The sequence below is a fragment of the Salvelinus fontinalis genome, unplaced genomic scaffold (genome assembly GCF_029448725.1).
Source record: "Salvelinus fontinalis isolate EN_2023a unplaced genomic scaffold, ASM2944872v1 scaffold_0203, whole genome shotgun sequence".
Taxonomy (NCBI): Eukaryota; Metazoa; Chordata; class Actinopteri; order Salmoniformes; family Salmonidae; genus Salvelinus; species Salvelinus fontinalis.
The window spans coordinates 144,183-159,916 of NW_026600412.1; the positions used below are offsets into that span (position 1 = coordinate 144,183).

The 15,734-nt window shown below is 41.5% G+C and overlaps 2 protein-coding genes across 5 annotated transcripts in view; one reads left to right on the forward strand and one right to left on the reverse strand.

The window, feature by feature from the left end:
* The window catches only part of LOC129844684 (endonuclease domain-containing 1 protein-like), a 113,557-nt gene that overhangs the window by 13,238 nt on the left and 84,585 nt on the right, over nucleotides 1–15,734 (reverse strand). The window lies entirely within an intron of this gene.
* Nucleotides 431–14,194, forward strand: LOC129844687 (uncharacterized). Of its 3 annotated transcripts, XM_055912730.1 has the most exons (5): nucleotides 437–523; nucleotides 937–1,033; nucleotides 1,922–2,278; nucleotides 11,757–11,800; nucleotides 12,496–14,194. In XM_055912730.1, exons 3-5 carry the CDS (start codon nucleotides 2,269–2,271, stop codon nucleotides 13,231–13,233), a joined length of 792 nt encoding a protein of 263 aa, XP_055768705.1. In that variant the 5' UTR covers nucleotides 437–523; nucleotides 937–1,033; nucleotides 1,922–2,268; the 3' UTR covers nucleotides 13,234–14,194. The 3 variants fall into 3 exon arrangements, with proteins under 3 accessions (XP_055768706.1, XP_055768705.1, XP_055768704.1); XM_055912731.1 differs by lacking the exon at nucleotides 937–1,033 and having other exon boundaries at nucleotides 431–523; XM_055912729.1 differs by lacking the exons at nucleotides 437–523; nucleotides 937–1,033; nucleotides 1,922–2,278 and having other exon boundaries at nucleotides 8,225–11,800.

Genomic DNA, 15,734 nt, shown 5'->3' on the forward strand with positions numbered 1-15,734 from the left:
TAATAAAATAACGACACCTTAAGCAGTTTAATTGGGATTGAAACACGCCAATTCTGACATATTGCCTTGAAATTCTGCCTGTTCTCGTTGTCGATTGGGACACAGTGTCTGACTTGATTTCGGTTTAGTTCAGCCGTCCTGTTGCACTTATCCAACATGACACTACAGGGCAGCGGACATCCACAGAAGTCCCTGTTTTCTCCACCACAGTAAACTAAGTTTTAGGTCTAAAAATAACAGGGCGGGACAAAATAAGGATGCTTCACGAATTTGCTATAATCTTTTGCACATTATTTTCCTGTTTAAGGCCAACCGGATGTCTAGCCAGTCTCAAATAGCGATAATCCACCAATGGCAATGCGAGACAGTCGCAAAGAACCGTATCCAACCACGTGTGGTCCAATCATAGTCGCCCTTTGACCTTAGCTCCGCCCCAAAAGCAAACGGCGGCCATGACACTTTTCCCTCATCGGATCATTGTTTACATCAAACGGAGAGTTACAGAGGAAGTATCTTTAATAAGGTTGGATGAAATGGATTGTAATCTTATTGCTACATCTGTGAAGTTGTAAGAAGAATGGAAAAGTGAATTGAAAACATTATACAGTTCAATCTCTGCAGTCATCTACCTATGATACCCGTAGCATTGGTTTGGTATCGGTAACTCCCGGTACAATCAGCGGCCACTTGTCTGCATTTTCAATAGTATTTTTACAATCGTAGCTATTTTAATGCATACTATCGCTTATAATCGTGCTTTGTTGTATGTTGTAAGACGTCTGTGAAGTTGTGAAATAGTGTTTACGTGATGCAGGCTACAGTACAGTAACTTTAACATGCTACTGTACAGTATTTTATTTTCGTTTCCAGTGTATAACAGTTTTATTCAACATGTATCAGTCATGGATTAGCTAATACGTGTATTATGTTATCTAGTTTAATGGCGTAAAAATGGTGATATTTGCTGTTACGTACGTCTCTTGGAGGGAACGCAACACCCTGCTACAACTCAACTCCCCGTGCAGTGAAAAAGGTATGTGATCGTAGGTGCGGGGAAGGACGGCAGGGAAAAATACCGTTTACAGGGAATCTAATTATTCCTTAAACACGTTAAGGTGGGGAAACTGGGCTGGACCGAACCAAAGCAAAGAAAGTAAAAGTCCCCTCTCCTACCTTACCTGCCTTCCCACAGCTTACCTAACCTTTAGCACCAACTGGCGGCTAACCAAAATACAGGAGGTGATCCGCCCAGGTCTTACCTAGTGTGCATAGACAGATTCAATACTACGGGTTATGTATGCCCGCAGGCCTCTTGCCTAAACACTCCCAAGGTGCCTTCCCCTCTGGGAACAAATGAAACAGAATAATTCAAACTTAGTGAACAATTTCAATAACCCAAAAACACTCAGTCCTATGGCATACACATACCTCTGCAGGAGAGGCTACAAAATACTTTGAACAACTTTTACAGACCAACAGCCAACACAGGACGCCATTTCCTGAAATACACACAAACCCACAACAACACAGAAACTGTGGAACGTAACATTTGCCTTGCATTTCAATCTACACATGAATATAGTTCTGCAATGTTAGGTAGGCTATTCAATTCCCTTGGCATTCTGCAAGCATGAATACTTTACAATAATGGAAGATATGCATTGTGTTAATCTTACTATTTGTCCATGTATTGAATGCTACACAGCTTTCCATAAATGCAGTGTGGACTTTTTACAGATGAAACCCCTTCCATTATGACACTCCTTCCTGTATCTGTCATAAAGGCCTATGCATTCTTTGTCCTTTAGTTACACAACTAAATCTAGTATCTGTCACGTACCTTTCATGCTGTAGATCTGCTGTCATGGTGCTGAGTGCTTAGTACTGTAGCTGTCACTTATGTATTCTCTGTATGTATTAGGTATGAACCCTTGGACATACAGGTACCTCCAGCGCTCCCTCCTGCCTCACGTTCGGCCCCTGTCCCTGGTGATCTACCCCAGACCCCCTTGTATCCACCCCAGGCTTCTAAACTTGCCCCAGTGGGGTGAAGACCAGAAGAGGGTGATGTCCTTCCTGCCTCTCTCTCTCTCTCCCTTAAATGGAGCTGGTGATTCCAGAGAGCCGGCGGGCTTCTCTCAACAAGAAGCAGCAGTGGATTGACCGGATGCTGTTTACCAGGAGCCTCCTACAGAGCTCACAGTTCATCACTGTCCTTTCCCTGGTGGGGTGAAGGCCAGAAGAGGGTGATGTCCTTCCTGCCTCAGAATGTGCTGGGGTGAGTTTTTCCATAATAAATGAGCAGCTTAGAAATTGTAATTTTAATATTTTCTTCTCTCATGATCTATTAATACCTCAGGATGCCACTGGGTAAACATGATCTAACTGATTAACTTTTCTGTGATGATATGTGGAAGAAGATGTGTCTGAAGTAAACAGAGGAACTGGTCGAGAGTTAGTCCTGTCTGGTATAATTAGTGGTCAAGACAGGACAAGGAGGGTTGGATAAACTCCTCTGTATAAAGATGAGTCCTGTCTGGTATAATTAGTGGTCAAGACTGGACAATGAGGGTTGGATAAACTCCTCTGTATGAAGATGAGTCTTGTCTGGTATAATTAGTGGTCAAGACTGGACAAGGAGGGTTGGATAAACTCCTCTGTATGAAGATGAGTCCTGTCTGGTATAATTAGTGGTCAAGACTGGACAAGGAGGGTTGGATAAACTCCTATGTATGAAGATGAGTCCTGTCTGGTATAATTAGTGGTCAAGACTGGACAAGGAGGGTTGGATAAACTCCTCTGTATGAAGATGAGTCCTGTCTGGTATAATTAGTGGTCAAGACTGGACAAGGAGGGTTGGATGAAGACCGTCAATATATTATTGTCAGGAAATACAATTCTTCAGGAAAGGGAATATGAACTATAACTGGTGTGACAAATCAAATGTAAACCTACTGTCAGTCTACTTCCTGGAACAGGTGTGACAAATCAAATGTAAACCTACTGTAGGTCTACTTCCTGGAACTGGTGTGACAAATCAAATGTAAACCTGCTGTAGGTCTACTTCCTGGAACTGGTGTGACAAATCAAATGTAAACCTGCTGTCGTCCTACTTCCTGGGACTGGTGTGACAAATCAAATGTAAACCTACTGTAGGTCTACTTCCTGGGACTGGTGTGACAAATCAAATGTAAACCTACTGTAGGTCTACTTCCTGGAACTGGTGTGACAAATCAAATGTAAACCTGCTGTAGGTCTACTTCCTGGAACTGGTGTGACAAATCAAATGTAAACCTACTGTAGGTCTACTTCCTAGAACTGGTGTGACAAATCAAATGTAAACCTACTGTCGTCCTACTTCCTGGAACTGGTGTGACAAATCAAATGTAAACCTGCTGTAGGTCTACTTCCTGGAACTGGTGTGACAAATCAAATGTAAACCTGTTGTAGGTCTACTTCCTGGGACTGGTGGTGATCAGACCTCCAGGCCTTTTAACAAGAACCATCACAGACGTGTTTGAGGAATTTAAAATAGGCCCTAACTATGTCATTGTAAAAGTATTTTCCCTGACCCCATTTCTCCGACCCCATGCCCCCCTATTATACAACAGAAATGTGCACTTCTACTACCACAGTACCCTCGGATAAGTGTATTTATACTACCACAGTACCCTCTGATAAGTGTATTTATACTACCACAGTACCCAACCCTCTGATATGTGTATTTATACCACCACAGTACCCTCTGATATGTGTATTTATAATACCACAGTACCCTCTGATATGTGTATTTATACTACCACAGTACCCTCTGATATGTGTATTTATACTACCACAGTACCCTCTGATATGTGTATTTATAATACCACAGTACCCAGCCCTCTGATATGTGTATTTATACTACCACAGTACCCTCTGATATGTGTATTTATACTACCACAGTACCCTCTGATATGTGTATTTATACTACCACAGTACCCTCTGATATGTGTATTTATACAACCACAGTACTCTCTGATATGTGTATTTATACTACCACAGTACCCTCTGATATGTGTATTTATACTACCACATTACCCAACCCTCTGATATGTGTATTTATACTACCACCTTACCCTCTGATATGTGTATTTATACTACCACATTACCCAACCCTCTGATATGTGTATTTATACTACCACTGTACCCTCTGATATGTGTATTTATACTACCACAGTACCCTATGATAAGTGTGTATTTATACTACCACAGTACCCTCTGATATGTGTATTTATACTACCACAGTACCCAACCCTCTGATATGTGTATTTATACTACCACAGTACCCAACCCTCTGATATGTGTATTTATACTACCACAGTACCCAACCCTCTGATATGTGTATTTATACTACCACAGTACCCAACCCTCTGATATGTGTTTTTATTCGACCACAGTACCCAACCCTCTGATATGTGTGTTTATACTACCACAGTACCCAACCCTTTGATATGTGTAGTTATACTACCACAATACCCTCTGATATGTGTATTTATACTACCACAGTACCCAACCCTCTGATATGTGTATTTATACTACCACAGTACCCTCTGATATGTTTATTTATACTACCACAGTACCCTCTGATATGTGTATTTATACTACCACAGTACCCTCTGATATGTGTATTTATACTACCACAGTACCCAACCCTCTGATATGTGTATTTATACTACCACAGTACCCTCTGATATGTGTATTTATACTACCACAGTACCCTCTGATATGTTTATTTATACTACCACAGTACCCTCTGATATGTGTATTTATACTACCACAGTACCCTCTGATATGTGTATTTATAATACCACAGTACCCAGCCCTCTGATATGTGTATTTATACTACCACAGTACCCTCTGATATGTGTATTTATACTACCACAGTACCCTCTGATATGTGTATTTATACTACCACAGTACCCTCTGATATGTGTATTTATACAACCACAGTACTCTCTGATATGTGTATTTATACTACCACAGTACCCTCTGATATGTGTATTTATACTACCACATTACCCAACCCTCTGATATGTGTATTTATACTACCACTGTACCCTCTGATATGTGTATTTATACTACCACATTACCCAACCCTCTGATATGTGTATTTATACTACCACTGTACCCTCTGATATGTGTATTTATACTACCACAGTACCCTCTGATAAGTGTGTATTTTTACTACCACAGTACCCTCTGATATGTGTATTTATACTACCACAGTACCCAACCCTCTGATAAGTGTAATAATACTACCACAGTACCCTCTGATATGTGTATTTATACTACCACAGTACCCTCTGATATGTGTATTTATACTACCACAGTACCCTCTGATAAGTGTGTATTTTTACTACCACAGTACCCTCTGATATGTGTATTTATACTACCACAGTACCCAACCCTCTGATAAGTGTAATAATACTACCACAGTACCCTCTGATATGTGTATTTATACTACCACAGTACCCTCTGATATGTGTATTTATACTACCACAGTACCCTCTGATATGTGTATTTATACTGCCACAGTACCCAACCCTCTGATATGTGTATTTATACTACCACAGTACCCAACCCTCTGATATGTGTATTTATACTACCACAGTACCCAACCCTCTGATATGTGTTTTTATTCGACCACAGTACCCAACCCTCTGATATGTGTGTTTATACTACCACAGTACCCAACCCTTTGATATGTGTAGTTATACTACCACAATACCCTCTGATATGTGTATTTATACTACCACAGTACCCAACCCTCTGATATGTGTATTTATACTACCACAGTACCCTCTGATATGTGTATTTATACTACCACAGTACCCTCTGATATGTGTATTTATACTACCACAGTACCCTCTGATATGTTTATTTATACTACCACAGTACCCAACCCTCTGATATGTGTATTTATACTACCACAGTACCCTCTGATATGTGTATTTATACTACCACAGTACCCTCTGATATGTGTATTTATACTACCACAGTACCCAACCCTCTGATATGTGTATTTATACTACCACAGTACCCTCTGATATGTGTATTTATACTACCACAGTACCCTCTGATATGTGTATTTATACTACCACAGTACCCTCTGATGTGTATTTATACTACCACAGTACCCTCTGATATGTGTATTTATACTACCTCAGTACCCTCTGATATGTGTATTTATACTACCTCAGTACCCTCTGATATGTGTATTTATACTACCACAGTGCCCTCTGATGTGTGTATTTATACTACCACAGTACCCAACCCTCTGATATGTGTATTTATACTACCACAGTACCCTCTGATATGTGTATTTATACTACCACAGTACCCTCTGATATGTGTATTTATATGACCATAGTACCCAACCCTCTGATATGTGTATTTATATTACCACAGTACCCAACCCTCTGATATGTGTATTTATACTACCACAGTACCCTCTGATATGTGTATTTATACTACCACAGTACCCTCTGATATGTGTATTTATACTACCACAGTACCCTCTGATATGTGTATTTATACTACCACAGTACCCTCTGATATGTGTATTTATACTACCACAGTACCCTCTGATATGTGTATTTATACTACCACAGTACCCAACCCTCTGATATGTGTATTTATACTACCACAGTACCCAACCCTCTGATATGTGTTTTTATTCGACCACAGTACCCAACCCTCTGATATGTGTGTTTATACTACCACAGTACCCAACCCTTTGATATGTGTAGTTATACTACCACAATACCCTCTGATATGTGTATTTATACTACCACAGTACCCAACCCTCTGATATGTGTATTTATACTACCACAGTACCCTCTGATATGTGTATTTATACTACCACAGTACCCTCTGATATGTGTATTTATACTACCACAGTACCCTCTGATATGTTTATTTATACTACCACAGTACCCAACCCTCTGATATGTGTATTTATACTACCACAGTACCCTCTGATATGTGTATTTATACTACCACAGTACCCTCTGATATGTGTATTTATACTACCACAGTACCCAACCCTCTGATATGTGTATTTATACTACCACAGTACCCTCTGATATGTGTATTTATACTACCACAGTACCCTCTGATATGTGTATTTATACTACCACAGTACCCTCTGATGTGTATTTATACTACCACAGTACCCTCTGATATGTGTATTTATACTACCTCAGTACCCTCTGATATGTGTATTTATACTACCTCAGTACCCTCTGATATGTGTATTTATACTACCACAGTGCCCTCTGATGTGTGTATTTATACTACCACAGTACCCAACCCTCTGATATGTGTATTTATACTACCACAGTACCCTCTGATATGTGTATTTATACTACCACAGTACCCTCTGATATGTGTATTTATATGACCATAGTACCCAACCCTCTGATATGTGTATTTATATTACCACAGTACCCAACCCTCTGATATGTGTATTTATACTACCACAGTACCCTCTGATATGTGTATTTATACTACCACAGTACCCTCTGATATGTGTATTTATACTACCACAGTACCCTCTGATATGTGTATTTATACTACCACAGTACCCTCTGATATGTGTATTTATACTACCACAGTACCCTCTGATATGTGTATTTATACTACCACAGTACCCAACCCTCTGATGTGTGTATTTATACTACCACAGTACCCAACCCTCTGATGTGTGTATTTATACTAACACAGTACCCTCTATGTTTATTTATACTACCACAGTACGCTCTATGTGTATTTATACTACCACAGTACCCTCTGATATCAAATCAAAATCAAATCAAATTTATTTATATAGCCCTTCGTACATCAGCTGATATCTCGAAGTGCTGTACAGAAACCCAGCCTAAAACCCCAAACAGCAAGCAATGCAGGTGTAGAAGCACGGTGGCTAGGAAAAACTCCCTAGAAAGGCCGAAACCTAGAGAGGAACCAGGCTATGAGGGGTGGCCAGTCCTCTTCTGGCTGTGCCAGGTGGAGATTATAACAGAACATGGCCAAGATGTTCAAATGTTCATAAATGACCAGCATGGTCAAATAATAATAATCACAGTAGTTGTTGAGGGTGTAGCAAGTCAGCACCTCAGGAGTAAATGTCAGTTGGCTTTTCATAGCCGATCATTAAGAGTATCTTTACCGCTCCTGCTGTCTCTAGAGAGTTGAGAACAGCAGGTCTGGGACAGGTAGCACGTCCGGTGGACAGGTCAGGGTTTCATAGCCGCAGGCAGAACAGTTGAAACTGGAGCAGAAGCAATGCCTGGTGGACTGGGGACAGCAAGGAGTCATCATGCCAGGTAGTCCTGAGGCATGGTCCTAGGGCTCAGGTCCTCCGAGAGAGAGAAAGAAAGAGAGAAGGGGAGAATTAGAGAGAGCATACTTAAATTCACACAGGACACCGGATAAGACAGGAGAAGTACTCCAGATTTAACAAACTGACCCTAGCCTCCCGACACATAAACTACTGCAGCATAAATACTGGAGGCTGAGACAGGAGGGGTCAGGAGACACTGTGGCCCCATCCGATGATACCCCCGGACAGGGCCAAACAGGAAGGATATAACCCCACCCACTTTGCCAAAGCACAGCCCCCACACCACTAGAGGGATATCTTCAACCACCAACTTACCATCCTGAGACAAGGCCGAGTATAGCCCACAAAGATCTCCGCCACGGCACAAACCAAGGGGGGGCGCCAACCCAGACAGGAAGATCACGTCAGTGACTCAACCTACTCAAGTGACGCACCCCTCCTAGGGACGGCATGAAAGAGCACCAGTAAGCCAGTGACTCAGCCCCTGTAATAGGGTTAGAGGCAGAGAATCCCAGTGGAGAGAGGGGAACCGGCCAGGCAGAGACAGTAAGGGCGGTTCGTTGCTCCAGAGCCTTTCCGTTCACCTTCACACTCCTGGGCCAGACTACACTCAATCATATGACCTACTGAAGAGATAAGTCTTCAGTAAAGACTTAAAGGTTGAGACCGAGTCTGCGTCTCTCACATGGGTAGGCAGACCATTCCATAAAAATGGAGATCTATAGGAGAAAGCCCTGCCTCCAGCTGTTTGCTTAGAAATTCTAGGGACAATTAGGAGGCCTGCGTCTTGTGACCATAGCGTACGTGTAGGTATCTACGGCAGGACCAACTCGGAAAGATAGGTAGGAGCAAGCCCATGTAACGCTTTGTAGGTTAACAGTAAAACCTTGAAATCAGCCCTTGCCTTAATAGGAAGCCAGTGTAGGGAAGCTAGCACTGGCGTAATATGATCAAATTATTTGGTTCTAGTCAGGATTTTAGCAGCCGTATTTAGCACTAACTGACGTTTATTTTGTGCTTTATCTGGGTAGCCGGAAAGTAGAGCATTGCAGTAGTCTAACCTAGAAGTAACAAAAGCATGGATTAATTTTTCTGCCACATTTTTGGACAGAAAATTTCTGATTTTTGGAATGTTACGTAGATGGAAAAAGGCTGTCCTTGAAACAGTCTTGATATGTTCGTCAAAAGAGAGATCAGGGTCCAGAGTAACGCCGAGGTCCTCCACAGTTTTATTTGAGACGACTTTACAACCATCAAGATTAATTGTCAGATTCAACAGAAGATCTCTTTGTTTCTTGGGACCTAGAACAAGCATCTCTGTTTTGTCCGAGTTTAAAAGTAGAAAGTTTGCAGCCATCCACTTCCTTATGTCTGAAACCGAGGCTTCTAGCGAGGGCAATTTTGGGGCTTCACCATGTTTCATTGAAATGTACAGCTGTGTGTCATCCGCATAGCAGTGAAAGTTAACATTATGTTTTCGAATGACATCCCCAAGAGTTAAAATATATAGTGAAAACAATAGTGGTCCTAAAACGGAACCTTGAGGAACACCAAAATATACAGTTGATTTGTCAGAGGACAAACCATTCACAGAGACAAACTGATATCTTTCCGACAGATAAGATCTAAACCAGGCCAGAACTTGTCCGTGTAGACCAATTTATACCACCACAGTACCCAAACCTCTGATATGTGTATTTATACTACCACAGTACCCTCTGATATGTGTATTTATACTACCACAGTACCCTCTGATATGTGTATTTATACTACCACAGTACCCTCTGATATGTGTATTTATACTACCACAGTACCCTCTGATATGTGTATTTATACTACCACAGTACCCTCTGATGTGTATTTATACTACCACAGTACCCTCTGATATGTGTATTTATACTACCTCAGTACCCTCTGATATGTGTATTTATACTACCTCAGTACCCTCTGATATGTGTATTTATACTACCACAGTGCCCTCTGATGTGTGTATTTATACTACCACAGTACCCTTTATGTGTATTTATTATACCACAGTACCCTCTGATATGTGTATTTATACTACAACAGTACCCAACCCTCTGATATGTGTATTTATACTACCACAGTACCCTCTATGTGTATTTATACTACCACAGTACCCTCTGATATGTGTATTTATACTACCACAGTACCCGCTGATATGTGTATTTATACTACCACAGTACCCTCTGATATGCACATTTGTGGCCTGCTGGAGGTCATTTTGCAGGGCTCTGGCAGTGCTCCTCCTTGCACAAAGGCGGAGGTAGCGGTCCTGCTGCTGGGTTGTTGCCCTCCTACGGCCTCCTCCACGTCTCCTGATGTACTGGCCTGTCTTCTGGTAGCGCCTCCATGCTCTGGACACTACGCTGACAGACACAGCAAACCTTTTTGCCACAGCTCGCATTGATGTGCCATCCTGGATGAGCTGCACTACCTGAGCCACTTGTGTGGGTTGTAGACTCCGTCTCATGCTACCACTAGAGTGAAAGCACCGCCAGCATTCAAAAGTGACCAAAACATCAGCCAGGAAGCATAGGAACTGAGAAGCGGTCTGTGGTCACCACCTGCAGAACCACTCCTTTATTGGGGGTGTCTTGCTAATTGCCTATAATTTCCACCTTTTGTCTATTCCATTTGCACAACAGCATGTGAAATTTATTGTCAATCAGTGTTGCTTCCTAAGTGGACAGTTTGATTTCACAGAAGTGTGATTGACTTGGAGTTACATTGTGTTGTTTAAGTGTTCCCTTTATTTTTCTGAGCAGTGTATATAAAATACATTATTTGTTTTGGATGAATTTACCTTTGTAATTTGTAATAGTGTGATGTGTATCTTCTGACAGACTCTATGCTGAGTAAAGTCATGTTTTTATCCTAAAACGTTGTTCTACCAGAACCAAAGTGTGGATGCAGTCACTATTTAGAGCAGTCTAATCTCATTCACCCAGAACTATAATCTTGTGTGATTAAGTTCTGGGTCCATACGTGTTAGAAACTACAGGTGAGTCACATGTTATTTGTTACAGCAGTTTCCATGGAAACATACAGAGGAGTTTATGCAAATCAACCCTTTCTGTCTTGACACATGAAGGAGGAGTCTCTGAAAACCTATTTAAAGCAGTCTGTCCTGACTCAGATCAACAGTCTCCAGTCTACCAACTGGTCTCTGTAATAACTATTTAAATCAGTCTGTCCTGACTCAGATCAACAGTCTCTAGTCTACCAACTGGTCTCTGTAACTTCATCTTTGTCTCTGTGGTGTACAGTCTTCAGGTGATGATGGGGGTATTGAATCATCTCTCTACTCTCCTCCTTCTCTCTCTCCTTCCTCCTGCTCTCTCTCATGTAGTGAAGAAGTTCAGTGATGTTCCACAGTGCAAGGAGTTCTTGCAGGTAGGACTAATGTTTTGTCATATAACATAACATGTGTATTTGTTTACTGGTATATATCACAGACAGTTGTGTTACCTAGTCAGTCCTGGATGATAGAGCCCCAGGTAGGACTAATGTTTGTCATATAACATAACATGTGTATTTATTTACTGGTATATATCACAGACAGTTATGTTACCTAGTCAGTCCTGGATGATGGAGCCCCAGGTAGGACTAATCTCTATTCATTCAACATGTGTATTTATTTACTGCTATATATCAGTATCTTTGAGACAATAATGTGTTGCAACCACTTTCAGCTTAAATCTGGATTGTTAAATTGTGAACTAGTTAAAGAGTTGTAATGTCTAAACTAGTTAGAGTTGTAATGTCTGACTGATGTTTTCTGCAGCTTGAAGATAAAAATATAAAAGAGATTAAATCCCAACATGAGGTGAAGGTGCATAATAATAATATAGATATAAGATATCAGGCTACATAAATAACGACCTGGGTCTGGGCAGAGGCCACCTTTTCCCATGTTCGTACGCACCTGAGGTCCACTTTCACCCTGACAAACGCCGTTCCCCAGGCAAGATCTTTCAACGGGGGCAGCTGGAGTACAATGGATTGTGACCCCCCCCCCCCCCCCCAATAAAATAGAGGTTACTGTACAGAAAACTTGTTAATGAATATATGACTGTTGTTTCCTTCAGCTCGACAACAACAGCCCTGAAATGCAGGTGGATCATCAACACCAGGCTGGGAACTCCGACTATATTAACTCAATACCAAGTAAAGATGTGACCAGAGGTCACCTCTTCCCAAATTCACATGCTCATGACCTTGATACTCAGAAGTCCACCTTTACCCTGACCAACATCGTTCCCCAGGTGGTGTCCTTCAACGATGGCAGCTGGAAGGAAATGGAGAGAAATGTCAGAGAAAAGCTGATGACGGACTGTTTTAGTAACAACAGGAATATAGAAGCTTATGTGGTGACTGGAGCAGTTCCCAACAACAACAACAACAAACTGAACAAACGAGTGAACATCCAGTGGACAACCTTCTGCTGTGAATACAGACAGTTGGTGGCCGGAGGGGGGGAAAAGGAGGACCAGAAGAAAACATTGTCATCAAAAACCTTGGCAGAACTGTTTGACAAGCTGAACCAGGGTTATGATGATGGTGTCCAGCTGTTACCAGATCAGACCTCAAATACCTTCGCAGAACTGTTTGACAAGCTGAACAGGCATAATGATGATGATGTCCTGGTGATCCCAAATAAGTGTCTAAATGTTGATACTCAGACAGCGCTTCCCCTCAAGGATGGGGATGGGGGGGATGAACATGATCATTGTGTCTATGATGATGACTGTGTCTGTTCCTCTGTGGGGGTCAAAGGTTATTACCTACCTGTTGTATTTGTTTCTGTGCTGGTGATGATGATGTAGTGACATAACCACCAGGAACCTGTGACATCATCAGGTCAAGCAGGTAATAATGGACCTGGTTTAGTCTGACCTGAGTTTCACGCTGTGATCAACATTCACTTTTAATGACAATACTTTCTGAACTATCAGCACAGTAGACTACTGACCTGACCTGCTTTAGTAGACTACTGACCTGACCTGGTTTAGTAGACTACTGACCTGACCTGCTTTAGTAGACTACTGACCTGACCTGCTGTAGTAGACAACTGACCTGACCTGCTGTAGTAGACTACTGACCGGACCTGCTGTAGTAGACTACTGACCTGACCTGCTGTAGTAGACTACTGACCTGACCTGCTGTAGTAGACTACTGACCTGACCTGCTGTAGTAGACTACTGACCTGACCTGCTGTAGTAGACTACTGACCTGACCTGCTGTAGTAGACTACTGACCTGACCTGCTGTAGTAGACTACTGACCTGACCTGCTTTAGTAGACTACTGACCTGCTTTAGTAGACTACTGACCTGACCTGCTTTAGTAGACTACTGACCTGCTTTAGTAGACTACTGACCTGCTGTAGTAGACTACTGACCTGACCTGCTTTAGTAGACTACTGACCTGACCTGCTTTAGTAGACTACTGACCTGCTTTAGTAGACTACTGACCTGCTGTAGTAGACTACTGACCTGACCTGCTTTAGTAGACTACTGACCTGACCTGCTTTAGTAGACTACTGACCAGCTTTAGTAGACTACTGACCTGCTGTAGTAGACTACTGACCTGCTTTAGTAGACTACTGACCTGGCCTGCTTTAGTAGACTACTGACCTGCTTCAGTAGATTCACTCTGTATATTGCTTCTACACCTGCATTGCTTGCTGTTTGGGGTTTTAGGCTGGGTTTCTGTACAGCACTTCGAGATATTAGCTGATGTACGAAGGGCTATATAAAATAAACTTGATTTGATTTGATGATTTGATATATTATTTGTAAGTCTTTTTCTCTTGTTAAAGGGTCAATCTGTGATTGTTGTATCCATTTGGACTTTTAAATGAATGATATGTACCCATTGATTCTTAAAGATATAACCAAGTAGGTTATTTGGTTTTGAGTGTTGAGATTAGATTGGACCTGATCTGAAATTCAAGCTGTGATCGACATCATACGTGATAATTCAATAACATATATCATGTTAATCTCAGGATCAACTTCCTACAAAATGTATTTTGAAACAAATATCTGAAATATTTACTGCTTAACCTAGACTCACTTTGCATATGATTACAATGTTATTATAACATTTATATTTCATCCTTCTTATTAAAAATAAGTAAATAACATTTGAATGTGTTGTGAAAAGAGAATATACCTTCTGCTACCCTGGTAATGAGGATCAGCTATGTCAGCAGCAGGTAGTGGACATTAACCTGCTACCCTGGTAGTGAGGATCAGCTCTGTCTTTATGTCTTCCACTGAAGTGCAGAAACATCTATTTCATTTAGTTGTTGGTGGACAGCAGCTCAACAATGGGGCCCTTTGTTGTCTTTGGACTTGGAACAAAAGGGGAATATTAAAATGTGTTTTTCCTGGTTCATGTGAGGTTGAACAGGGATTGAAAATGTGATCATCGTTAGACAATATGAGTCTTGTTCAGTACACAAAGCAGGTCCCTAATCATTTGAAAATAATGATCAGATTTCAAGAATGATCCGGTTAAAAACCAGCAATGTCAAAGCAAGTTAGAATTTTGGCTTCCCATCCCTCTTTATATTTCACTCAATCTTTTCTCTTTCTCTGTTTCACTCAGTCAACTAAGGCTGTTATAACACAGGCACCCCAATTCTGATATCTGTTGACCAATCACATCAGATATCTGTTGACCAATCACATCAGGTCTTTTCACATTGCTCTTTTTAAGAGGTCATCTGATTGTTCAAAATAATTCGTGTAAAAATATCAGAATTGGTCTGTCTGTGTAAACGCAGCTCTAGTGTCCTACACACAGCTCACCAGGGGTACGTTCAGTTTGCTGGAACGTTTGCTACGTTGTGGAATGGTTTGTGCTCAATGACAAGTTTTCTCAAAATGTTATTGTTCTTTCTTGATCAGACTTTGAGATAAATTTGCTCCATTCAGGGGGTCTGCCTGGTGTGACTTTAAGCATTGAGGGACGTATTTAAAGGGGGTCTGGCTGGTGTGGCTGGAAGCATTGAGGGACGTATTTAAAGGGGGTCTGGCTGGTGTGGCTGGAAGCATTGAGGGACGTATTTAAAGGGGGTCTGGCTGGTGTGGCTGGAAGCATTGAGGGACGTATTTAAAGGGAGTCTGCCTGGTGTGGCTGGAAGCATTGAGGGACGTATTTAAAGGGGGTCTGGCTGGTGTGGCTGGAAGCATTGAGGGACGTATTTAAAGGGAGTCTGCCTGGTGTGGCTGGTAGCATTGAGGGACGTATTTAAAGGGGGTCTGGCTGGTGTGGCTGAAGGGAAAGTTAAAGTTAAGTTTTAAGGGAAAGTGCATTTTG

Excerpts from the sequence above, each read along its gene's own strand:
- LOC129844687 (XM_055912729.1), top strand. The coding sequence starts at position 11,684 with ATGATGGGGGTATTGAATCATCTCTCTACTCTCCTCCTTCTCTCTCTC. Across the intron at positions 11,801-12,495 it reads AGTGCAAGGAGTTCTTGCAG|CTCGACAACAACAGCCCTGA; the intron begins GTAGGACTAATG and ends TGTTTCCTTCAG.